At 54.5% G+C, this 24682-nt stretch overlaps 3 protein-coding genes and 2 pseudogenes across 5 annotated transcripts in view; 3 read left to right on the forward strand and 2 right to left on the reverse strand.

The window, feature by feature from the left end:
* Positions 1 to 8520, forward strand: part of COL8A2 (collagen type VIII alpha 2 chain) — a 33616-nt gene extending 25096 nt beyond the window's left edge. Inside the window, exons 3-4 of the mRNA XM_023232266.3 lie at positions 3694 to 3896; positions 4456 to 8520. Of these exons, the coding sequence (XP_023088034.1) occupies positions 3710 to 3896; positions 4456 to 6374 (2106 nt within the window). The 5' untranslated portion in view covers positions 3694 to 3709 and the 3' untranslated portion in view covers positions 6375 to 8520. The remainder of the gene's footprint in view (positions 1 to 3693; positions 3897 to 4455) is intronic.
* A 1514-nt stretch (positions 8521 to 10034) lies between these two features.
* Positions 10035 to 15076, reverse strand: ADPRS (ADP-ribosylserine hydrolase). Its single transcript, XM_023232267.1, has 6 exons — positions 14820 to 15076; positions 12631 to 12727; positions 12146 to 12353; positions 11877 to 12061; positions 11441 to 11541; positions 10035 to 10867 (listed from the first exon to the last, which is right to left on the reverse strand). Exons 1-6 carry the CDS (start codon positions 15028 to 15030, stop codon positions 10575 to 10577), a joined length of 1095 nt encoding a protein of 364 aa, XP_023088035.1. The 5' UTR covers positions 15031 to 15076; the 3' UTR covers positions 10035 to 10574.
* Positions 15077 to 15946: 870 nt separating this feature from the next.
* Positions 15947 to 19967, reverse strand: TEKT2 (tektin 2). Of its 3 annotated transcripts, none has more exons than XM_023232289.1 (10): positions 19896 to 19967; positions 18974 to 19181; positions 18763 to 18888; positions 18037 to 18242; positions 17374 to 17517; positions 17176 to 17290; positions 16910 to 17017; positions 16638 to 16781; positions 16412 to 16491; positions 15947 to 16248 (listed from the first exon to the last, which is right to left on the reverse strand). In XM_023232289.1, exons 2-10 carry the CDS (start codon positions 19127 to 19129, stop codon positions 16035 to 16037), a joined length of 1293 nt encoding a protein of 430 aa, XP_023088057.1. In that variant the 5' UTR covers positions 19130 to 19181; positions 19896 to 19967; the 3' UTR covers positions 15947 to 16034. The 3 variants fall into 3 exon arrangements, with proteins under 3 accessions (XP_023088057.1, XP_023088058.1, XP_023088059.1); XM_023232290.1 differs by having other exon boundaries at positions 19527 to 19904; XM_023232291.1 differs by having other exon boundaries at positions 16154 to 16285.
* Positions 19968 to 22602: 2635 nt separating this feature from the next.
* The window catches only part of LOC116418487, a 3859-nt pseudogene continuing 1779 nt past the window's right edge, over positions 22603 to 24682 (forward strand).
* Positions 23368 to 24147, forward strand: LOC111555865 (annotated as a pseudogene).

Consider the following 24682-nt stretch of genomic DNA (forward strand, 5'->3'; position numbering starts at 1 on the left):
ACTGTGCTCCAGACTGCACGAAAGAGTGAGACTCCATCTCAAAAAAGAAAAAGAGAGCCGAATTCACCCCCTGAGCCACCTGTTTGCCACCTTGGCTTTAGATGCCCTTTTTTTTTTTTTTTTTTTTTTTTTTTTTTTTTTTTTTCTGAGACAGATCTCACTCTGTCTCCCAGGCTGGAGTGCAGTGGGACAATCTTGGCTCACTGCAGCTTCTGCCTCCTGGGTACAAGCAATTTTCCTGCCTCAGCCTCCCAAGTAGCTGGGATTATAGGTTCACACCACCACACCTGGCTAATTTTTGTATTTTTAGTAGAGATTGGGTTTCCACCATGTTGACCAGGCTGGTCACAAACTTCTGACCTCAAGTGATTCACCCACCTCAGCCACCCAAAGTGTTGGGATTACAGGTGCGAGCCACCGCACCCAGCTAGATGCTGGTATTCCTAAGGATGATCATTTGCCCTTCTGACTCACAGTTCTGAAATTAATCACATCAATTCTGAGGACTTAAATTACTGCCTCGGTGAGAGGCTGTGTGGTGTGGTTAAGAGCATAGATCCGGAGCTGGATTACTGGAGTTGGAACCTTGGCTCTGGCACTTAGTAATTGTGTAGCTTTGATTACCTCACACAACTGTTTTTTGGTCTTACGTTGTCCAAGACACTGCCTGGGATTACGGGCATTAGCCACTGCACCCCACCTGCATACAACCTTTTGTTCCCTCATCTGTAAAATGGCAAGAGTGAAGGCACATACCTCATAGGGTTGTTGTGAGGAATCAATAAGTAAATGTATATAAAGATCCAACAGGCCGGGCGCGGTGGCTCACGCCTGTAATCCCAGCACTTTGGGAGGCCGAGGTGGGCGGATCACAGGGTCAGGAGATCGAGACCACAGTGAAACTCTGTCTCTACTATAAATACAAAAAATTAGCTGGGCATGGTGGCAGGCCCCTGTACCCCTGTAACCCCAGCTACTCAGGAAGCTGAGGCAGGAGAATCTCTTGAACCCAGGAGGCAGAGCTTGCAGTGAGCAGAGATGGCACCACTGTACTCCAGCCTAGGCGACAGAACAAGACTCCATCTCAAAAACAACAACAACAAAAAACAAAACAAAAAAACCCCCGCTTTATAGAGATACAATTCACACAGCATACAATTGGCCCATTCAGTGTACACTGCAGTGTTTTTTTTACTGTGTTCATACAGCTGTGCAACTATCACCACAATCAATTTTTGAACATTTTCATCTCCCCTAAAAGAAACCCTGTGCCCATTAGTCGTCACTTCCCATCTCCTCCTCCCCCAGCCTTAGGCAACCACTGATCCATTTTCTGTCTCTATGCATTTGCCTATTCTGGCCATTTCATAGAAATGGAATCACACATGTGCATTCCATATCTCGCTTTTCACTGTTTTCAAGATTCATCTGTGTTGTAGCAGGTGTCAGGACTTCCTTCCTCTTATATATATATATTTTTTTGAGACGAGGTCTCACTCTATCACCCAGGCTGGAGTGCAGCTCACTGCAATCTCCACCTCCTGGGCTCAAGTGATCCTCCCTCTTCAGCCCCTGAGTAGCTGGGACCACAGCACGCCCACACCTGGCTAATGTTCTGTTTGTTTGTTTGTTTGTTTGTTTTGTAGAGATGGGGTTTCACCAGGTTGCCCAGACTAGTCTCAAACTCCCGGGCTTAAGCAATTCACCCACCTCTGCCTCCCAACATACTGGGATTACAGGCATGAGCTATTGTACTTAGCCTATTTATAGATACATTTTTAAATCTGGGGTCTTGCTATGTTGCCTAGGCTGGTTTTAAATTCAGGGCTCAAGGAATCTTCCCACCTCAGCCTCCTGAGTAGCTGGGACTACTACAGGTGCACACTACCGTGCCCAGCCTGTAGTTCATTCATTTTCATTGCTGAGTAATATTCCATTGTATGGCGGTACCACATTTTATTTGTCCATGGACATTTGCGTTGTCTCTGCTTTTGGCTGCTGTGAATATCGCTATTATGAACATTCACATACAGGTTATTGTGTGGACATCCTCTCTCATTTCATGGATGAGAAGACCTCCTGCCCAGGCTCCCACAGCTGGGAAGGGGAAGGGGAAGACTGCCTGGCTGGTTCTGGAGTCTGTGCTTCTTCCCCACCCAAGCTTTGTTCTCTGAGTTGAGCCAAATGCTGTGACAAGCATAGGTCAGGGCACAAAGAAGCGAGGCTTCATAGTGGAAGGGATGACAGCTTCCCAGGGCCATAAAAGATGAGTAGGGGAGGAAAACAACATTGCAGGCAGAGAAATAGCAGGTGCAAAGGCCAGAAGTATTAAAGTGCCCGGTGCCTGGGAACTTCAAGTTCTGGTTTACTGGGCGGAGGGTGTGGGGAGGTGAGGGGTAAAGAAAGGGATAGCAGGCAATAGAGTTGGAGACACAGGCACAGAGTAGGTTAGAAAGGCCTTGAATGCAGGCTGGGCGCGGTGGCTCATGCCTGTAATCCTAACACTTTGGGAGGCTGAGGCAACTGGATCACCTGAGGTCAGGAGTTCGAGACCAGCCTGGACAACATGGCAAAACCCCATCTCTATTAAGAATACAAAAATTGGCTGGGCGCGGTGGCTCACGCCTATAATCCCAGCAGTTTGGGAGGCCAAGGCGGGTGGATCATGAGGTCAGAAGATGGAGACCATCCTGGCTAACACGGTGAAACCCCGTCTCTACTAAAAATACAAAAAAATGAGCCGGGCGTGGTGGTGGGCGCCTGTAGTCCCAGCTACTCGGGAGGCTGAGGCAGGAGAATGGCGTGAACCCGGGAGGCGGAACTTGCAGTGAACCGAGATGGCGCCACTGCACTCCAGCCTGGGTGACAGAGTGAGACTCCATCTCAAAAAAAAAAAAAAAAAGCCAGGCGTGGTGGTACACGCCTATAATTCCATCTACTTGGGAGGCTAAGGCATGAGAATCACTTGAACCTGGGAGGCGGATGTTGCAGTGAGCCAGGATGGTGCCATTGCACATTGCACTGGGAGAGCAAAATTGTGTCTCAGAAAAAAAAAAAAAAAAAAAAAAGCCTTGAATGCTATGCTAAGTGCCATAGACTTGATCCCAAAGGTGTGTGGCAGGGAGTCCAGAAGAGCATCAGCAGAAGGTAGAGTCAGACAGACCTAAGACAAATCCTAGCTCTGCTTCCTCAAGACCGTTGCTTTAGTTTTATCATCTGGAAAATGGAGATGACAATAATAATACCTTGTTAAAGTGTTTTGAGCATTAAGTGAGTTCATGTCCCCAGGAGCTCAGCCTAGTGCCTGGCAGACAGCTGGCCCAGCAATGGAAATGGGTGTTGACATCCAAGAGCTTTTAGCAGGGGAGGTCAGACTGCTCTAGAAGGCACGCTTGGCTGCAGAGAGTGGCTGGCTGGTTTTGAGGAGGCGCTGTCCTGGGGAGGCTGGGCCCTCAGAGGATGGTGGGGGAGATGCACAGCCACAGGCATGGTCTGAAGAAGTTTAGGAGGTGGCTTATGCAGACCCCCACGACTTTGGAAATTGCTTGTGAATAATATCTAAATTCGGAATTGCTTCTCAGTCTTTTGACTAAAATCGAGTGTAATCTCTAAATTCTGATCTTTTGGTGACCCCGGGTCTGGTGCCAAACCACCAAGGGCTGGCTTGATGACTTTCTCTGTTCTTCTCTGCAGCAAGTTCGCGGACGCCATGCGGGGGACTCTGACACCCCTGTCTTTGCTGCTGCTGCTGCTACTGGTGCTGGGGTGTGGGCTGCGGGCGTCCTCTGGTGGCGGGGCCGGCGGGGCAGCAGGTTATGCCCCGGTGAAGTACATCCAGCCCATGCAGAAAGGACCTGTGGGACCGCCCTTCCGTGAGGGCAAAGGCCAGTACCTGGGTGAGAGCCTCCTCACCCCACAGTGCCTCAAATCGCTCCCAACCCCCAAATCCCCTGCCTCCCTGACAGCCATCAGATCTCAGGTGCCCCCCACAGCCCCTCATTCCCCACCAATCTTCCCACTTTCAGTTTTTCCTAATACCCCAGAGGGCCTGGAAACGGTGCAGTTGGCTGGCACAGGTGGTCTTCCGAGGGGGAGATGAACTGGGAAATTGGGAGGTGGGGCGCTGCTCCCACCGGCTCTAAGGTGGGCTGCTGGTGCCACCTGGTGGCTACTCCACCTTCAGGTCATGCAGGGATGAGAGGTGAGAATCAGCCAGGCTCATGGAGGAGGCCCAGCCTGGGGTAGGTTGGGTATTAGGAGCCCTTGGTGAGGACACCCTGTCGCCCCCAAGATGGCCCCTGGACCACCCCCAAAGCCCGTCTTCCATGACAGCAGGGAGGGGCAGCCCCATTCTTCCTCTCCTGCGTACCTCATACTGGAATGGGGAATGGGTAGATGGGGTACCCTGTCCCCACAGTTCAGGCCCCTGACTGCCCCCTTCTCTTTCTTTCTCAGAAATGCCTCTACCGCTGCTGCCAATGGACCTGAAGGGAGAGCCTGGCCCCCCCGGGAAGCCTGGGCCTCGGGGTCCCCCTGGTCCCCCTGGCTTCCCAGGAAAACCAGGCACGGGAAAGCCAGGACTCCATGGGCAGCCTGGCCCTGCTGGCCCCCCTGGCTTCTCCCGGATGGGCAAGGCTGGTCCCCCAGGGCTCCCTGGCAAGGTCGGACCACCAGGGCAGCCGGGGCTTCGGGGGGAGCCAGGAATACGAGGGGACCAGGGTCTCCGGGGGCCCCCAGGACCCCCTGGCCTCCCGGGCCCCTCAGGCATTACTATCCCTGGAAAACCAGGTGCCCAGGGGGTGCCAGGGCCCCCAGGATTCCAGGGGGAGCCAGGGCCCCAGGGGGAGCCTGGGCCCCCAGGTGATCGAGGCCTCAAGGGGGATCATGGAGTGGGCCAGCCCGGGCTGCCTGGGGCCCCAGGGCAGGGGGGTGCCCCCGGCCCCCCGGGCCTCCCTGGTGCAGCTGGCTTAGGCAAACCCGGTTTGGATGGGCTGCCTGGGGCCCCAGGAGACAAGGGTGAGTCTGGGCCTCCTGGAGTTCCAGGCCCCAGGGGGGAGCCAGGCGCTGTGGGCCCAAAAGGACCCCCTGGAGTAGATGGTGTGGGGGTCCCAGGGCCAGCAGGGTTGCCAGGGCCACAGGGCCCATCGGGGGCCAAAGGGGAACCAGGGACCCGGGGCCCCCCTGGGCTGATAGGCCCCACTGGCTATGGGATGCCAGGACTGCCAGGCCCCAAGGGGGACAGGGGCCCAGCTGGGGTCCCAGGGCTCTTGGGGGATAGGGGTGAGCCAGGGGAGGATGGGGAGCCAGGGGAGCAGGGCCCACAGGGTCTTGGGGGTCCCCCTGGACTTCCCGGGTCTGCAGGGCTTCCTGGCAGACGTGGGCCCCCTGGGCCTAAGGGTGAGGCAGGGCCTGGAGGACCCCCAGGAGTGCCTGGCATTCGAGGTGACCAGGGGCCTAGTGGCCTGGCTGGGAAACCAGGGCTCCCAGGTGAGAGGGGACTTCCTGGGGCCCATGGACCCCCTGGACCAACTGGGCCCAAGGGTGAGCCGGGTTTCACGGGCCGCCCTGGAGGACCAGGGGTGGCAGGAGCCCTGGGGCAGAAAGGTGACTTGGGGCTCCCTGGGCAGCCTGGCCTGAGGGGTCCCTCAGGAATCCCAGGACTCCAGGGTCCAGCTGGCCCTATTGGGCCCCAAGGTCTGCCAGGCCTGAAGGGTGAACCAGGCCTGCCAGGGCCCCCTGGAGAGGGGAAAGCAGGGGAACCTGGCACGGCTGGGCCCACGGGGCCCCCAGGGGTCCCTGGCTCCCCTGGAATCACGGGCCCTCCTGGGCCTCCCGGGCCTCCGGGACCCCCTGGTGCCCCTGGGGCCTTCGATGAGACTGGCATTGCAGGCTTGCACCTGCCCAACGGCGGTGTGGAGGGCGCCGTGCTGGGCAAGGGAGGCAAGCCACAGTTTGGGCTGGGCGAGCTGTCCGCCCGTGCCACACCGGCCTTCACTGCAGTGCTCACCTCGCCCTTCCCCGCCTCGGGCATGCCTGTGAAATTTGACCGGACTCTCTACAATGGCCACAGCGGCTACAACCCAGCCACTGGCATCTTCACCTGCCCTGTGGGCGGCGTCTACTACTTTGCTTACCATGTGCACGTCAAGGGCACCAACGTGTGGGTGGCCCTGTACAAGAACAACGTGCCGGCCACCTATACCTACGATGAGTACAAGAAGGGCTACCTGGACCAGGCATCTGGCGGGGCCGTGCTCCAGCTGCGGCCCAACGACCAGGTCTGGGTGCAGATGCCGTCGGACCAGGCCAACGGCCTCTACTCCACGGAGTACATCCACTCCTCCTTTTCAGGATTCTTGCTCTGCCCCACATAACCCGCGGGGGGCCCTGCTGCCCTGGCCTCCTCCTCTTTAGTGGTAGGGCGACCTTCCTTTTCAGTTACAAAGAACCTCCATTTCAAGAAAAAAAAAAACAAAAGCTGAACAGAGGCAGCCGTGGCCTTGGCCCGAGGAGAGTGACGTGCTTTCTCCCTGCATGCAGGTTGAGATTGTTTCTGGAAGGGGCTGGCCTGAGTTTCTTTCCCCCAAATGTCTGTGCAGTGTCAGGGTTGCACCCCATGGGCCCTAGGGTACACAGCCCAGCCCCTTGTGAGTCCTGGCCTCTGCTGGGCCCTGAAGGAGCTGAGAGGGAGCTCAACTCCCCACCCCGCCACCTGGGGAGACGGCCCTTCCCACTGGCTCCCTGATGGCGCCTGCTGGAGGGGTGGGGCACGGCCTCCCTCACAGCCCTTGGCTGGGACTCCTCCAGCTCCCCCTGGGACCTCCAGCATATAACAGTGGACTAAGGACTGTGGGGTTTCCCTCCAAGGGAAAGGGAGAAGAGGGGACCATTGAGGTGACGAGTGTGGACGCCCTGCCAGGACTACAGCCCCCATGGTGATGCTGTGGCATCAGACATGTCTGTGGCGGGCACAGTGCCTGTTGCCAGGGGAAAGGGCAACCCCCTTTCACTGCTCCAGTGGCAGCCATGGGGAAGGCGGTTTGTGAGGGCTCGGGGCACAGACCTGGGGCAGGAGGCAGCTCTTCACATTCATCCCCGTCTCTTCCGGGCTGCCCCCACCAGCTTTGGCTGTTTAGCTTGAGGGCAGCACAGAGGCCCCTGGGACACCTACAGGCCAGAAAGATCAACCTCTGTGAAGTGTCTAGCACAGATGGTGGCAGAGGCGGAATCAACCATGACCAAACATGAGCACTCCTCCCTTTCCCCTCTTCCACCTGCTGCGGGCTGGGCTAGTTTTCTCATACAAAATTGTTAGGAGGATCTTTGCCACCCCAGCCAGGTATCCCCAAGGCGGAGCCCTCGTTTGGCCCTCTGAACAAGGTGCATGCGAGCTGGGGGATGGACAGCTCCCACTTGCTTTTTCTTGATAAGAACCATATGGTGGGTGTATGTGTGTACGAGAGGGGTTCATCTTTGGGGGCTTCCTCTCCTTCCACCCTCTGGTTCCAATTTCCTGTTCTAAGCAGGACTAGGGCCCAGGAGGCTAAGGCTGGGAGAGAAAGGGTGCCAACAGGTCCCTTTGGAATGAGTCGGCTCTGGACGTTTCTGCCATTTTCCCCAATCAGAGCTCCTCTGCAGGAAACAGGCAGGATGCCCCTCCCAACCCCTCAGTCCCCTGTTCAAGCTAAGTGGATAAAGCTGAGATTAGCGCTGGGCGTGGTAGACATTCCTGCCTGTGCAAAGATGGCCACTTTCCCCACAATTGCAGGGCCTCGCGCTCGGCCCTCGCCAGGCCAGCCCCACTCCCTGTACCAAGTGTGAACTGGGGTCTTTCGGTCTGTGATCTCGTTGCACTGCTCCAAGTCTGGCCATGTCCAGGCGGTCCATGTTGAAATGAAGGATGGCTGCTGACTTCTGACTGGCTGAGCAGTGGGTTCCCTCAGGCTCCTTGCCACCCCTCCTCCCCTGCCCATAATTTCTCCCAACAAAGCAGGCTGTTTGACTGCTCACTTCTTCAAAAGGAGAAATGAAAACCCAAATCTGCCCAAGTGACACTTGAAAAGGTTTTGGCTGGGGTTCCTGGTGGATTTCTTACTACCGAACGCCCAAGAGAACCAACTAAGGACTCTCAAACCATACCTGTTGGAGGTTCTTTGCTCAACCTCTTCTTCCCTAGGTCAAAGCCACTATCATCTGAAGTGTTAGGGATGGGTTCTGATTGGCAGAAATTAATCAGCTCCCAATGGGAGCCCAGGGAACTAAGTAGGGTCCCAAGAAAAAAAATGGGAGCTATTTCACAGAGCTCAGCTTCTGCCGAATTTCCTTCCTCAAGCCTTTCAGGAGGGGTGGTTGGCGTTTCTAAAATGTTTATGAGATTTGAGTTGCAGGTGTCCACTTAACTGACTAGCTTTGATAAACAATGTCAGATTTTAACTATGAAAACGACATTACCTTGTGCATTTTTATATTCTGATTCCTATTTTTTTTTTTTTAAGATTAAAGTTTAAATGTTTTCCACTAGTCATTTCACTTCTAACTTGGTATAGGAAGCTTAGCTCTCTATATACCTATCACGTGCCCTGTATCACAGAAGATTCAGGAAAAATGCACTTGGGAATCAAAGAAAATGGAACTTCTTTTTGAAAAGACAAGCAACCGTGTTAACTATATTGACACAACCTCAATAAAACCTGTTGTATAAAACAGCACTGTGCTGACACTGGTACTGACGCAGAGGTATCTCCAGCCTCTGGGTTCTGTAAGGGATCCAGGAAGCTCTCTGGGGCTCGTGTGCCTGCTCTTAAGGATCGTGCACTCCTCACCAGCTCCCTAACCTGGATTTCTATCGCCACCACATCAGAAATGCCTGATGCGCATAAGCTGCCGAGGCCACGCACCAGGCAAATGCCAAGAGGCATTTTAAGAAATCAAGGGCAGGTAGTGGCTGGAGCTGGGGGCGATGGTTCAAGCTTTACTGGAATATTCCTGCAAGCGCTCAGGGGTAGTGGAGCATGACAGCCGGCTCAGTAGTCCAAGGGCCAAGTTTCAACATCTGATACAAATTATGAATGAAATCATGAATCTTTGCTCCTAAGGGCCGGGCTAGTGCCAGGCCCAGTGCCGAAGACAGGTTGGGGGAGCTGTCCTGGGCGGAAAGCACCTGCTCACAGCCTGCCACGCTCAGCCATAAAAGATCTGTCCCTGGCGCTGGGGCTCTGGGTGGCGGACCTGAAGCAATCCGTGTTTTGAAGAGTCCTCAGCCTGGCCAGAACCCCATCTTCACTAAAACAGATCTGCCCAACAGTGCTGAAACCGCAGGCCAGCTGCAGACTCCGCATGCTTGGCTAGCCACTGAGGCTGGATGCTCAGAGAATGTCCCTGAATTTGAGGGGAGGCATCTTCTCCCTTTCAATTTTCTTTTCTTCAGAATGGATGCCAGTCCCAGATACCTGGGAGGCTAAGGTGGGAGGATCGCCTGAGCCCAGGAGTTTGAGACAAGCCTGTGCAATAGAGTGAGACCCCATCTCTAAAAACATGCTGTGTGAAACTTCCTTGCAGGGAAAGGCTTTTGACTGGTCCCAAGACACAGGAGGAGGCATTCGGCACTCACCCACCCAGGGCCTGTGATGGTGCCCTCCTCACCCAAAGGTTGGTAGTCTGACGACAGAAGGGCCCTCCGGCTCCTTCTACAGGGTTCCTGTTCCTGGCCCAGCTGGGCCTAGCTCCTGTTTGGGAAAGTCAGGCTCTGAGAACAGAAAAATCTGGCTTGTTCCTACCCGCTGACTCTGGCAAAGCACTCGGCCCAGCAGCCTGGGCCCCTCTGAGTGATCTCCAACAGGGAAAGCCACCAAACCATGCCTGCTGTGCCCTTCCTGGCTGAACATGCAGCCAGCTGGAGTGTCTGGCAACATAGCAGCTCATGGCCGTGGGGCCCCAGCTCCTACGACGGTGCAGCGCAGACAGAGTCACTAGTCTTCAGAGATCAGGCTGCCAGGGGAGAGTCCATTCAGGGCAGGAGAAACAGGAAACAGTGGTGAGATTCACCAGAAACTGTTTATTGCGACTTCCACTGGAAGCTGTTAATAAGCCGCATGGCAGCCAAGAGCCAGGTGTGACCTAGATCAGCTGGATGCAGGTGCCTGTCCCTTCATCCACACAACCTGCCGCTCGGGGGCCCTGCTAGGATGTGCTTGCTGGCAAACTGGCTAAAACCCAACAGGGAGGAATGATGCTACTGCTCATCATTTCCACCTCCCCACATCCCACGTCCGAGACAATATAGGAAAATGCCACAAGTACCCCAAAATAAACCCACCTGGGTCCCTCCGTCCTGCTGAGGAGCTGGGAGTGCCCTACGGCGCTGCAGCAAACCAGAGACCCAGCACTAGCGAGGCAGCAGTCCCTTGCTCACTGTTCCAGTGAAATCCCCTGAAGAGACCCCAGCCCCACTGGTGTACTCAGTCAGCTCCACAATGCAGGGAGACTGGGGAGCCCCACTCAAGGAGGCTCAGGGTTTCTGACTGGAGCTGTAGTTGGTCCCAGGGGACCTGGCAGAGCCCCAACAGCTGTGGCCCTCATAAACTCTTCTGGAATACCCGGTGCAGGCTTTGGGCCAGGATGTCTGTCTCCTCATAGCCTTCACAGCTTTGCTGCCAGCTCTCTGGCACCTGATCCATCCCATAGTAGGCACCAGCAATGGCCCCAGCCATGGTGGCAATGGTGTCTGTGTCCCCACCAAGTGAGATGGAATAGATGAGAGTCCTCTGGAGGCTATTGAAGGCAGAGGGGATCTCAGGGTCCGGCTCCATGCAGCGCAGGAAGCAGTAGATGGCGGTGGGCACCGACTCAAAAGCAGCAATGCCATTCCCTGTGGGGAAGCCACGTTAGCGGGGCTCCATGCGTGCCCAGGCCTCCTGCCATTTGACACAAGTCAGCACTCTTGGCTTCAAGCGGGCTGTGACTAAGATCTCAGGCTCTACAGTTAGACCACCTGGGCTCAAATCCTGGCTCCACCACATACTGGCTGTGTGACTGGGAGAGTTACCTAGGGGACTGCTAAGCTTCCTGCTCTCAGATTCAACTCCTTAAGCAGACAGGGAGTAACGTTAGTAACTCTCTGACAGGGCTGTTGTGAGGATGAAGCAAGATCGTGTCTATGAAGCATTCTGCACAGCGCCCAGTACAGATGCTAGATAAATAAAATCCACTATCAACATTTTTACGACGAGTGGCCAGCTGCCATTTCTGGGGACACTGATCCACAAGGCTGAGGGTGCTGTAGCTTCGGAGCAAGAAGCGCTGAGCTCAACCCTGCCATGACTCTGTGTCACAGCAGCCCAGGGTACAGTGTGACGGCAGGCAAGACTCCATGCTCCCCTGGGCCCAAGACCGACCCTGAAGGATGACAGAGGCGGAGACAGTCCCAGGCAGGCCCACTCACCTAGCTCAGACACCACTTCCTCCCTGGTCACCGATGCCTGGTCTAGAAGCTCTCCAATCTTCTTCAGGCGGCTGGAGTACGGATGCTCCTCCATGCCCAACCTGCGGGTTGGGGAAGAGATTCCAGGGAGGTCAAAGCAGGCAGGGTGGCGATGCGGGCAGGGGAGAGGGCTGCATGTGAGAACGAGCAGGGATGTGGTCAGGGTGCCAGCCAGGCACAGGTGCCCTGACAAGAGGTGGGAGAGGGCTGGGGGTGAGCAGGTCGTTTTGTTCTCTGGGACCCTGAGAGCCTTGAAACATAGACAAGATGAAGGGGCTTCTGCCCATGTCTCCCTAGGGTCTGCAATTAAGGAAGGAAGGTTTCAGTTTATGGCAATGCCAGAGGCCCCCTGGATCACCCACACCCCCACACCACACACCTCCAGCCCCATACTCACTCCCTGGCATCCAAGACAGACTGGGCATCACCCTCCAGCTCCTCCATGTGGCCCAGGAGTTGCTTGAGAAAGTGCTTGCTGGAAGACTCGCCCTGCAAGGCCAGGTGCACAGCCAGGGCCTGCAGGATGGCGCCATTGTAACCCAGGGAGGAGGCGTGTGTCAGCTGGGCCGAGAGCCGGGCAAACTAGAGAGGAGGAGACTTGCTGTCACAGAAGCCCTGCTGCAGAAGAGGAAGGGGACAGCCCAGAAGCCAGCCCGCCCTGAATACCTTCTGCACATCCTGGACACTGCTATAGGCCAGGGAGATACCAGCTACCCGCATGGCACCTCCATTGCCATAGGAGCCTTTCCCGTTAAACTGGGCCCGGGCAGGCTCAAAGACGTCACGACATTTGGGGTTCAGGAGCTTCTTGAAGACAGTGACTACTCCAGCACCATAGCCCCTGTCAGGGTCTTTCTTGTACTCTTGAGCAAATCTAGGGAACAGAAAGGGAGACAGAATTGGGATTTACAAGATGCCTCTAAGGGCTGGGAGAGAAGAAATTGAGGCTGGTTTGGAAAAGAGAAAGCCTTGGGGGCCTAAGGAGCCTGCACCAGCAGTGCTGCTGTTTTAGCTTGGGAAGCTGTGCCAGCCAGACACAGGCTCCTGTGGAGGGTGGGGGGCGCGGGCATGCACAGATGTCATTCCTCTGGTCAAGGGGTGCAATAACTTTGCCCACCTGGTTTGCCTCAGCCCAGGACCATCCCCCTCACCTGTGAGCCATGTCCACCTCGTCAAAGGCCTCCTTGGCTAGCAGGGACTGCACCAGGGCCCTGGCCATGGCTGTGTCATCTGTGTAGTACAAGGCTTCTGTGGGGAGAAGGGGGAGGATGTGAGCCTCCTGCTCACCTTTTTAAGATTTATTTATTTGGAGACAGAGTCTCACTCTGTTGCCCAGACTGGAGTGCACCAGTGCAATCATGGTTCACTGCAGTCTTGAAATCCTGGACTCCTGCCTCAGCCTCTCAAGTAGCTGGAACTATAGGCATGCATCATCACAGCCAGCTACTTTTATTTTTTTGTAGAGACAGGGTCTCACTCTGTTGTCCAGACTGGTCTTGAATTCCTGGGCTCAAGCAATCCTCCTGCCTTGGCCTCCCAAACAGCTGGGATTATAGGCATGAGCCATTGTGCCTGGCCCTGCTCACCTTTTATTTTAGTTTATATTATTTTATTATTTTTTTGGTACAGGGTCTCACTCTGTTGCCTAGGCTGCAGTGCAGTGGTACGACCATGGCTCACTCCAGTCTCGACCTCCCAGGCTCAAGGAGCCTCTTGCCCCAGCCTCCTGAGTAACTGGGACTACAGGTGCACACCACCACGCTTGGCTTTTTTTTTTTTTTTTTTTTTTTTTGTAGAGACAGTTTCATCCTGTTGCCAGGCTGGTCTCAAACTCTTGGGCTCAAGTGGCCTCTCCCAAAGCGCTGGGATTACAGTTGTGGCTACAGCGCCTAGCCTCTACTCATGTTTTAGAGTTACCACATCTAAAATGTTTCTCACTCCCATTCACTTTCCTGGGCCTGGGAAACCTTAGGATCTCAGCACTGGGATTTTCAGCAATTCTTTATTCCAAGTCAGTCACCATGTCCTGCTGCTTTCTATTTTATGTATTTATTTATTATCAGCCTACGTCATGCTTTGCTCTGCTGATTTCTGAAGGAAAACTTCCATCCCCTTGTGGCTGCCATCCTTGCAGCTCCAGTCTTTTTGTTTTTGTTTTTCTTTTTTATAGACAGGATCTTGCCATGTTGCCCAGGCTAGTCTCGAACTCCTGGGCTTAAGCAAAGATCCTTCCACCTTAGTCTCTGGAGTAGCTGCATTACAGGTTGTGTGCCACCATGCCCAGATTGAAAATGATAGTTTCTGGATCCAGATCCCCCCTACTTCACTTCTCTGTAGCACACCACCAGTGACCAGTGTCTTCATCTTGAAATTCTTTCCCTAGGTTTCGTTGATAGGCACTCCTGCTCCTCCTCCTATCAAACTGTTTCCTTCCCTAACCCCCTTCCCTCCCTCTCTCCCTCTTAATTACCGGTGTTCTCCAGGGTTCTGACTATGGCCCTTTCTTCTCACTATGCTACCTGCTCTCCAGGAAGATTCACCTTCTCTGCTTGACCTCACACCTGCTACCTGAGCCGGGATCTGAGCGCACAACGGAAGTTAGTTTTACAGGCGAGACAGCACATGCAAACTCCTGGCCTAGGGGAAAGCATGGGGTGAGGAACCGAAGAGCAGAAAGCAAGGCCAAGGTTGGTGGAAGACCAAACTGCAGACGTGTGGGAGGACTGGACCACGTCGGACACGTTAAGGAATGTAGCTCTGAACTAAGGGTAACGGGAAATCACAGCAGGGTTTTAGGCGGGGGAGGACGCGATTACAGTAAGGCTTCCAAAGCACACCCTGCGGGGTGGAGAACGGGCTGGTGGTGTACTGACTCTAGAGAATCGGGAAAAACTGGTCAAGTCGGCAAGGGTGGACAGACAGTCCCTGGCTTAGGATGGTTCAACTTAAGTTTTTTTCGGCTTTCCGATAACGCTGATACGCATTCAATAGGCTCCTCGACGTCCGATGGGGCTTGCATCCAGATAAAACAGTCGTCTAAGCTGAAAGCGCACTTTCCACTTCAGGTATTGTCAACTTACGATGGGTTTATCCACACTCTGCACGGTTGAGGCCCCGGTGCTGCCACGGCCCGAGCACGGGATGTTCGGGCCGAGACCTCTAAGGCCGGAGATCGTGCTAGCACTCGGTGAGCCCAAGCTGTCTGCGGGTCATCCCGCTCCGGCCCCGGTGCCCTCGACAGCCTCATCCCCACGCACCCCCGACCCGTCGGCCCCGTAGGCTCCGCGACCCTTCGGTCTCTCATTCGCACGGCCTCTGACGTGCGCCCGGCCCCGCCCACCTGTCCGCTCACTCCCGGGCGTGCCGGGGTCCGGCTCCAGGCTCTGGACATGACGCAGGACTGACGTCAGCTCGACGGTGTCGTGGGCCTCGTAGAAGGAGCCCACGCAGTCCCCGAGCAGCGCACCAGCCAGGCAGCCTCGGAAGCGTGAGAGGGAGCGGGCCGCGCCAGCCCCTCCGCCGCCAGCTACTGCCATCGCCGCCGCCGCCATCCGCGCGCAGGCCGCTCGCCACTTCCGGTGCCACCCTCGCAGCTTCCCTGCTCGGGTCCCCGGGGCCTAGAGTCACCGCTCCGACGCCCGGCCCACAGCGCCGCCGAGCGGCGCGGAGTCGCGGCGCCGCGCAGCTCCCACCAGCCTGTGCTTTGAGTCCCAGTTCTTCCCGCTCCTCACCACTGGGCTAACTGGATGGGAAAGCCGCTGTGGGGTCCCTGGGGGTTGGGCACTGAGCCGGACCACTGGATCACTTCAGGCCACTGCCTTCCGCAGGCGAGCACCCCTAACTCCGCACCCCCAGCCGGCCCTCTCCACCGAGGCCGGGACCACCCCCAAGCCCTCCCACCAGGCCCTTGCCCGCTGTGGGCCTCCCTTAAGCATCAAGAGGGTGGACTAGGGCCGGGCGCGGTGGCTCAAGCCTGTAATCCCAGCACTTTGGGAGGCCGAGACGGGCAGATCACGAGGTCAGGAGATCGAGACCATCCTGGCTAACACGGTGAAACCCTGTCTCTACTAAAATACAAAAAATTAGCCGGGCGTGTTGGCGGGCGCCTGTAGTCCCAGCTACTCGGGAGGCTGAGGCAGGAGAATGGCGTGAACCCGGGAGGCAGAGCTTGCAGTGAGCTGAGATCCGGCCACTGCACTCCAGCCTGGGCGACAGAGCGAGACTCCGTCTCAAAAAAAAAAAAAAAAAAAAAGAGGGTGGACTAGGGGCCAGCTGGGGCACAGCCAGGTAGAGGCCACGCTGCTGGAGCCCAGGAGTGCTGGCCCAGCCCAGAGAGGGGTTCCTTGAGGGGAGGGGAAAGATTGGATTTGGTACATGGAGTGCGGGGGAATGGTCTTCCCCGTGTGGAGGGTGTCCAAGAACCCTTTCCCTGCTGGCTACATACAGTGAGGCAGAGAACAGCCGGCCTGAGATCCTCTGCATTTATTCCATTCATTCTCTCCTCCCCACTTCCATTGCCCACCCAACCCTGCCCTCCTCCCGTAGTCCTCCAAGGCTAGGCCAGCTCCAGGTGGCAGCTTTTGAGTGGACTCAGGGTGCTATTTGTGGTACGTGTGAAGGTGTCCACCTCAGGCACGAACTTCTCAGCAGGCACGGTCAGCTTGCGCCGCGTGTCCATGCACTTGGTGTCCAGCAGCATGGAGTTGGCCTTGCAGGCGATGTCAGCCTGCAGCCGGGCCAGGTGCTTGTACAGGGCGTCCAGTGCGTCCCTAGGGAAGAGCATGACAACCCCCAGCCCCCATGAGGCTGGGAGGCCTGGGCTGAGTGCACAGCCTTTAGTCAGGAAGACAGCCCCAGGGAGCCAGCAGGCAGCAAGAGGCCCCACTGCTGGGCATCGTCTCACTGCTCCTCCCACCCACTCCCCAGACCTACTGTGCTTGTGCCAGCTTCTGCTTCAGGGCAGCGATGGTTGCCTCAAGCTGGTGAACCTCGTCAGTGAGGCCATACTGTGCCTGGAAGCAGAGGGGTTGGGAGTTCCAAGTCAGCCACACTGTCCTTTCCCTGAGTGCTGCCCCGTGACAGCAGTGCCCTTGCTCCATCAGGAATATGAGAAAACCTTGGCCAGGGGGCCCGTGCCCCCACTGGGACACCCTCTCACCTGGTCCCGGCAGAGTTCCACATTGGGCCGGTAGGTTCTGGCCTCTAGCCGGGTATGGGACAGCTTCAGGCTCAGGAACTTTGTGCGCAGATCCTCCTCCAGGTGCCGGATGTCCTCCTGCAGCTCAGCGATCTCCTCCAAGGTCTGCAGGGGACAGAGTGACTGGTTTCCACCTGCTAGACTCACCATACACACCTGATCCAGTGCCTCCTGGCAGGGGCATGCGGGTCCTCATCCCACAGCAGGAAGTCCATGCCCTGGGAGATGCTCACATTCTTCTCTTGCCACTTGAGCTCACTGTACACTTTCTCCATCTCCCGCAGCCGCTTCCTGAAGGCAAATTCCGTTGCAACTCTCTGGGCTTCAAGCTCGTTGTTGGTCTGAAGGAGAAAACACAGGGCAAGGGAAGGGTCTACACTCACAGCTGCCTGAGGATATTACTCAAGCGAGGGGCAGGGGGCCACGTACACAGCAGGGAACGGAAGATAAGGGCTGAGCGCACACTGGGGCCATCCATTAGCTGTGGGTGGCTCGTCACCTCAGCAATAGTTAGAGCAATGGCCTCCCTCAGCTCCGTGGCTGCCTTCATCTCAGCCTCCCCTCGGTCCTTGTTGAACTGACTGAAGTCATCCCACTGCTGGAGTGTGGTGGAGCTGCAGGTGGCAGGGAAAATGGAGGTCATGAGGGTGTGGCCTGGGAGGGGAGGAGAAGAGACTGGCTGAAACACTCTTCTTACCCATCAGGGACACGTGTGGGGTCGACCTTCAGCGAGATGTTTGGGGATCTGAGGTTGAGAGAGAGACAGCCTCTGTCGATCTCCAGTGTCTCCATTTTGCCCCGATGGTCGGAGTTGAGCTGCTGTCGGACTTCCTGCAGGAGGCTGGGGAAAGCGCAGACTCCGTCAGGACCATCCCCCAAGGCCCAGAGGCAGGCCTCACCGTATGAAGGGAACACTGCGGGAAGAGGAGGCTGGGGTGACCCTTCCCAGCAGAAGACAATGGAGCTGCAACTGCGGAGACCAAGAGCAGCACAGCTGGATGAAAATGCTGCCCCCATGCGCCCTACACACCCGTGGGGCACACGGATGTAGCTGTGCTCACAAAGGCTCATACGCACACGCAGGAGCTACTCAGAGGTGGTGGCAAATGGGTGTCACCTCTCATGCTTCCGATCAGTGGTACTGGCTGTCCAGGGCAGCATGGTGAGAAGTATTCTGAGCCCATGTCCAGGCAGTGGGAAAAGTGCTACAGTTGATGAGTGGTTTCTGTCACAGGCACCAGAGGGCCAAAATGTAGCACGAGAGCCAGTTGCTCCTCATCCACAATACCTGGTGTTCCACATCGAAGGCACACAGCCTCCAGGAGCTTGTGAACATACGGACGACCTGCCTCTCCCTTACCACAGCTGCTCGAAGGCCTGGCTGACCTTCTGTTGCAAGGCCTTTTTGGTGGCCTCGATGACCTCCACCTCTTTATGCAGCTCATCTTCCACAGGGTCCTTCACCACATCAATGTCTCGCCGGCTTTCCCGCAGGGTCAGGCACTCAATGGCCACATCCAGAGGTAGGTTCTTGGCCTGCAGGTTTTGCTCTGCTGAGTCCTTCATCTAGAAAAGAGGGTGCGGCCGGGCATGGTGGTTCACGTCTGTAATCCCAGCACTTTGGGAGGCCGAGTCCGGTGGATCACTTGAGGTCAGGAGTTCGAGAACAGCCTGGCCAAAATGGTGAAACCCCGTTTCTACTAAAAATACAAAAATTAGCTGGGAATGATGTCGCACTCCTGTAGTCACAGCTACTTTACTCAGGAGGCTGAGGCAGGAGAATCGCTTGAGTCCAGGAGGCGGAGGTTGCAGTGAGCTGTGATCGCACCACTGCACTCCAGCCTGGGCAACAGATCCAGATGCCGTCTCAAAGAAAAAAAGAAAAGAAAAAGAAAATAAAAGAAGGGGCGGGGGTGCTGGTGGAGCCATCCATGGGGAAGTAGCACTTGTCCCCAGTTTAGCAGCGAGCCAGTGACTCGGATGGACTTGCCACTCATGAACCCCATCAAGGGCTTCTCAACCCAGCCGTGGGGAAGGAGGGGAGGTTTTGGCAGCAGCCCCCAGGCACCCAGTCCTGGCTTCCTGCCTGTGTTAGGGCGTCGATCTCGGCATCTAAATCTGTCAGACACTTGTCCAGCATCTCCTTCCACCGGTTGACAGTATCAATCCTCTCCACCAGTCGAGTCCTGTTGTCATGTTCATCCCAAATGGTCTGAGAGAGACAGGGCCAGATAAATAGGGTGTCAAAGGGTTGGGGGCTATCCCTTTGCCCACCCAGCTGAGTTCCCGACCCCAACCTGGTTGTTGGTCTCATTGCGGAGCACCCGGGCCTCCTGGCGGATCTGATGGGAAGCATCTCGCTGCAGCTGGGCATTAGTGGATAGCAGGTAGCTGTTAGTGTGCCAGTCGGGCAGCTGGAAGCGCTGACTTGGCTTGACGCTCAGCGTGGCCATGGCACAGAAACCAGAAGGGTCAGAAACCCCTAGGCCTGTTCACAGACACCACCTGCAGAGGCAAAACGCGGCTGCGGGAGACTTTTCAGGAGACATCTCCTGGATCACACGCCCCCTAGGCAGGACTTGTTCCTGTCCATTTTGCTCTGAGCCCAGTCCTGCTGGAAGCCTGCTTGGAGACAGCCCTTGCTTTACTCAACTTTGTGTGAGGCTTTAAGTAAGTTTCCCTCCCTCCTGTCCCGGGGCGGCCACAAACCCCTGGACCTTGCAGGTCCTGGAGCAGGTAAAAAGGAATAATAATGGAGTTCCGGAAGCCTCGAAGTGTGTGTGAAATGCCAGATGCCTGGGGGGTAGGAGGATGTCAGAAAAAAAATAGCCCTTAATGCAGTTTCCACACCTGCCACCAGCCAACCATGCCTTGTTGAGCTTCCTTTCCTTTCTTCCCGAGGCTGCGGACCAGGCCCCGTGGGGGATCTAAGGGCAGGAGCCCTGTTCTCTCTCCAGGGACGCGTGCCTGTTGGCACTGGGAAGCTAGGGGGCGGCCCCCTCCCCGTCTAGTAGCCGCCACGCCCTCCCGCCCCTTCGCCCTCCCCTACTGTTGGAGGGGGAGCCGGGACGGGGAGGGCCCCGTGGGAGGGGCTGGGGTCAGGCCGGTTCCCCGCCGAACCGCTTTCTTCCGCTCCGCAGGATGATCGCCTTTGGTTTAGATCAGTACCCCGGTCCGGCAGGGAGGAAGGGGGCGCCCCCGCTCTCCTAGCTCCCTTACCTACTTTCCTGCTTCGCTCTCCGCGGCCCCCGCTCTGAGCTCTGGTGTTTGGCACCCCCGGTTGCTAGGCAACCACCCCTCCCCCGCGGCCTACCTGGCCTGGGTGCTTCGCTTGGCAACCGCGGCGGCGTAGGGCGGCGTCCCTGGAGGCCTTTAGGGTAGGCAAGGGGCGGCCGGCCGAGCCTGAGAGAGGTGGGGGGCATCAGCGCAAAGCTTTCACTTGATTTACAAATTAAATGAACATTTGTTGTTTTCTCAGACAGGGTCTCGCTGGGTCGCCCAGGCTGGAGTGCTGTGGCTCAATCTCGGCTCACTACAACCTGGACCTCCCAGGCTGAAGCGATTCTCCCACTTCGGCCTCCCGAGTTAGCTGGGACCACAGGCGCATGCCACCACACCCGGCTAAATTTTTAAAAAATTTTTAGTAGAGACGGGGTTTCACAATGTTGCCCAGGCTAATCTCAAACTCCTGGCCTCAGGCGATCCACCCATCACGGCTCCCAAAGGGCTAGGATTACAAATGTGAGCCACTGCCCGGGCCTAAACATTTTTATTTTGATAAAGGAATGCATAGACATGATAGAAAATATGAAACTGGGCGCAGTGGCTCACGCTTGTAATCCCAGCTACTCCAGAGGCCCAGGCGGGAGGATTGCTTGAGGCTAGGAGTTTGAGGTCAGCTTCATAAACAGTGGTTGCCACCAAACGAACAGCACATAGAAAAAGTAGGCTGGGCGCAGCAACTCAGGCCTGCAATCCCAGCATTTTGGGAGGCCGAGACCAGGTGGATTGCTTGAGTCCAGGAGTTGGAGACCAGCCCAGGCAACATGGCAAAATCCTGTCTCTACAAAAGATACAAAATTTGGCCAGGCACACTGGTTCACGCCTGTAATCCCACCACTTTGGGAGACAGGCAGGTGGATCACCTGAGGTCAGAAGTTCGAGACCAGCCTGGCCAATGTAGTAAAACCCTGTTTCTACTAAAAATACAAAAATTAGCTGGGCATGGTGGCAGGTGCCTGTAATCCCAGCTACTTGGGAGGCTGAGGCAGGAGAATTGCTTGAACCCAGGAGGCAGAGGTTACAGTGAGCCGAGATTGTGCCATTGCACTCCAGCCTGTGTGACAAAAGTGAAAAAAAAAAAAATTACAAAAATTAGCCAAGAGGCCGGGCGCAGTGGCTCAAGCCTGTAATCCCAGCACTTTGGGAGCCCGAGACGGGCGGATCACGAGGTCAGGAGATTGAGACTATCCTGGCTAATATGGCGAAACCCCGTCTCTACTAAAAAATACAAAAAACTAACTGGGCAAGGTGGCGGGCGCCTGTAGTCCCAGATACTCGGGAGGCTGAGGCAGGAGAATGGCATGAACCCGGGAGGCGGAGCTTGCAATGAGCTGAGATCCGGCCACTGCACTCCAGCCCGGGCGACAGAGTGAGACTCCGTCTCAAAAAAAAAAAAAAAAAAAAAAGCCAAGTATGGTGGTGTGCACCTGTAATCTCAGCTACTAGGGAGGCTGAGGCAGGAGAATCGCTTGAGCCTGGAGGCAGAGGTTGCAGTGAGCCGAGATCGTGCCACTGCATTCCAGCCTGCGTGACAGAGTGAGACTACGTCTCAAAAATAAATTAATTAATTAAAATTAAAATCAGGTGCACTCCCCAGCAGGTTCCCCTCCAGCAATGGACGATAGTTAATGTTGTTTACAACAGTTCTTCTATTCTGTCTTGCCCAACAACTTTGCCCATCTTGAAGGTCATACAAGGCGTGATCAAGGGATGATAATCATGTTTGGAGAGGGCACAACCCTGAGAGAGGTAACTGGGGTATGGGAAGCAATGCTCTGGAGGCACGCGCCTATAATCCCAGCTACTCGGGAGGCTGAGGCAGGAGAATCACTTGACCCTGGGAGACAGAGGTTGAAGTGAGCTGAGATCGCGCCCCTGCACTCCAGCCTGGGAACAGAACGAGACTCTGTCTCAAAAAACAAAACAAAACACAAAAAACCAGAGAAGCAATGCTCAATAGTCAACCATTTCTTTAAAAAAAGAGAGAAGGGAAAAAAAAATGTGTGTCTTATGTCTAGTACTGTTCTAGGGGTTGGAAAAATATTAACATTTAATCTTCATAACTAATAAGTGAGGTGGGCATTGTCCCCACTTTCTTAGGTAACAAAAGAGACACACTGCTAAAAAGCAGGGAGGGAAATCCAGGTGTTCTGGCCCCACCCAGAGGACATTCTGCTGTGCTCCGCACTGCCTCTCGTGGGGTGCTGGGATAGAGAGGAAGACAGGTGTGCAGGCCTGGTCCTGTTCTGAGGGCTTTGCTGAACCAGATCCTATGAGGTGGGTACTGTTACCACCTTCACTTTACAGGCAGGGAGACTGAGGCACAGGCCAGTGAGGACGTGCCAAGGTCACATCACTAACAAGTGGTACAGCCTGGATTGAAACCCAGGCAGATGGGCCCAGGGGCCAAGCTCAGGTTTAATGGATGAGAGAAAGAAGTCCCAGAAGGGTCCATCGGTTGTCAAACGTCACTGGGGGGATGGGAAGAACAGTAGAGAACCAAGGGCTTGGTAGGCAGTTGAGGGATGAGGTTGGCTTTTGAGCAGTTTGAATGTGTTCGCAGCGGATCCAGCTGCTGCCTGGCAGGCATTCAGGTTTTTGTTTTGTTTTGTTTTGTTCTGTTTTGACAGAGTCTTGCTCTGTTGCCCAGGCTGGAGTACAGTGGCACGATCTTGGCTCACTGCAACCTCCCCTTCCCGGGTTCAAGTGATTCTCCTGCTTCAGCCTCCTGAGTAGCTGGGACTACAGGCATGCGCCAACACACTTGGCTAATTTTTATATTTTTAGTAGAGACGGGGTTTCACCATGTTGGCCAGGCTGGTCTCAAACTCATGGAACTCAGGTGATCTGCCTGGTTTGGCCTCCCAAAGTACTGGGATTACAGGCGTGAGCCACCATGCCCGGCCTGATTTGTTAAGTGCAAGTCATTCAGCAGGACTGAAGCCAGAACACTATTTCCCAAACTCCTTTCATTACAGAGTATTTTTTTCCACAGATCATTTTGTAAACTCTAATATATGACTTGTAAACTGGACATGAACAAGAATTTGTGATGTAGCCTCTTTACCAGGATTGAAGAAGACAGAAAGAAAAAAATCTTTGACAAATTAATTGCAGGAAGAAATGATCACATTTTGGCTTACGTATTTTGCAACAGCGGTATAACACAAAGAAGTAAGCAAATATGGCAGAAATGTGGCGCCTTTGGTGTCTACTTTTGACCATAGTGGTGGCCCTGGTATTCGTGGCTCCCGGGACTCCTACACATCCTGCCCGATGGAAGAAGGTGTTGGCCAAAAAGGTCAGCCAGCTGATGGATTGGACCAAGAAAGACAGAGTGATAAGAATGAGTGACACCATGTTCTATCATTTTGTATTAGATGCACCAAAAAACTATTCTGTTATTGTGATGCTTACTGCTCTCCACGAGTTCAATTCATGTGTCATGTGCAAAGGTGCTGCCGAAGAATTTCAGATCTTGGCAAATTCCTATCAAGGCCCTGGTGCATTCACCACAAAGGTATTTTTTGCAATGGTGGATTATGATGAAAGCCCTGAGGTCTTTGAAGCGCTCCAGGTAACGTCAGTTCCGAGTTTCTTCCACTTTTCTGCCCAGTGGAAATTTACAACAGATGACATTTATAATTTGAGAGGAAGGGATATCGTTGCTGACCAAATGGCTGAATGGGTGGCAGAGAGAACACATGTCAGCGTCAGAATCAGACAGCCTACAAATTATCATGGTCTCCTCAAGCTGGGGATACTTTTGGCTCTCACTGGTGGACTTGGGTATTTCTTGAAATGGAATAGGAAATCTATTTCTTGCAGAATCTTGTGCGAAGTTTTAACTCTGTGCTTTGTGATTGTGATGACGTCTGGTCAAATGTGGACTTATATAAGAGGAGAACCATATGTACAAAGGGACCCTCGCACAGGACATAAGCATTATATCAGCAAATTTAGTCAGGCTCAGTTTGCAGCAGAAACATTCATTATTTCCCTGTTTAATATGTGTGTTACCCTGGGAATGGTGCTGTTAGATAAGGCTGCCACCTCTACGATGAACGTCATAAAGAGAAAGATGATGTGTCTGGCCGGTGTGTGTCTTGTTGCCATATTCTTCAGTTGGCTGCTTTTCCTCTTTAGATTTAAAGTACCCGACTATCCACACAGGTTTCTCTGGGATTAAAAAGGATCCTGCAGACATAGACAATGAAGCAAGAAATTTGAAAAAAAAAAAAAATGTGAAGCAGAAAAATGCAAACTCATTAACTTTTTAAAGTGATTGAGATTTCACCAAAAGAGACCATAAGTGCCTTAAGTGCTTTCAAAATCTGTGAAGTATTATAGTTTGTGTCTTCTCTGTTCTTAATTTTTCTCCCCCAGTGTTATAGATTACTTCAAGTTGAATTATTAAAATCTTTAGAGAGTACAACTTTCATCGAATCAGAACAATGTTTTACAATGTTTAAAAGTACTTCAGTTAATATTAATACTTGGTTAGCTGATTTTATTCTAATACGAAAAATAATCTTTTTTCTTTTTTTCTTTTTGAGACAGAGTCTCACTCTGTCGCCCAGGCTGGAGTGCAGTGGCGTGATCTTGGCTCACTGCAAGCTCTGCCTCCCGGGTTCACGCCATTCTCCTGCCTCAGCCTCCCAAGCAGCTGGGACTACAGGTGCCTACCAACGTGCCTGGATAATTTTTTGTATTTTTTTTTTTTT

Source organism: Piliocolobus tephrosceles, chromosome 1, assembly GCF_002776525.5.
Source record: "Piliocolobus tephrosceles isolate RC106 chromosome 1, ASM277652v3, whole genome shotgun sequence".
NCBI classification, from domain to species: domain Eukaryota; kingdom Metazoa; phylum Chordata; class Mammalia; order Primates; family Cercopithecidae; genus Piliocolobus; species Piliocolobus tephrosceles.

What these genes read in the sequence shown, in the direction of transcription:
- TEKT2 (XM_023232289.1), bottom strand. Translation starts at nt 19,129, where the DNA reads ATGGCCACGCTGAGCGTCAAGCCAAGTCAGCGCTTCCAGCTGCCCGAC. An exon ending in CCCACACGTGTCCCTGATGG is followed by an intron (nt 17,291 to 17,373) that starts GTAAGAAGAGTG and finishes TGCCACCTGCAG; the next exon opens with CTCCACCACACTCCAGCAGT. An exon ending in CAGAAGCTGGCACAAGCACA is followed by an intron (nt 16,249 to 16,411) that starts GTAGGTCTGGGG and finishes GCTCTTCCCTAG; the next exon opens with GGACGCACTGGACGCCCTGT.
- ADPRS (XM_023232267.1), bottom strand. Translation starts at nt 15,030, where the DNA reads ATGGCGGCGGCGGCGATGGCAGTAGCTGGCGGCGGAGGGGCTGGCGCG. An exon ending in GAGGTGGACATGGCTCACAG is followed by an intron (nt 12,354 to 12,630) that starts GTGAGGGGGATG and finishes TCTGTTCCCTAG; the next exon opens with ATTTGCTCAAGAGTACAAGA. An exon ending in TCTGTCTTGGATGCCAGGGA is followed by an intron (nt 11,542 to 11,876) that starts GTGAGTATGGGG and finishes CCCAACCCGCAG; the next exon opens with GTTGGGCATGGAGGAGCATC.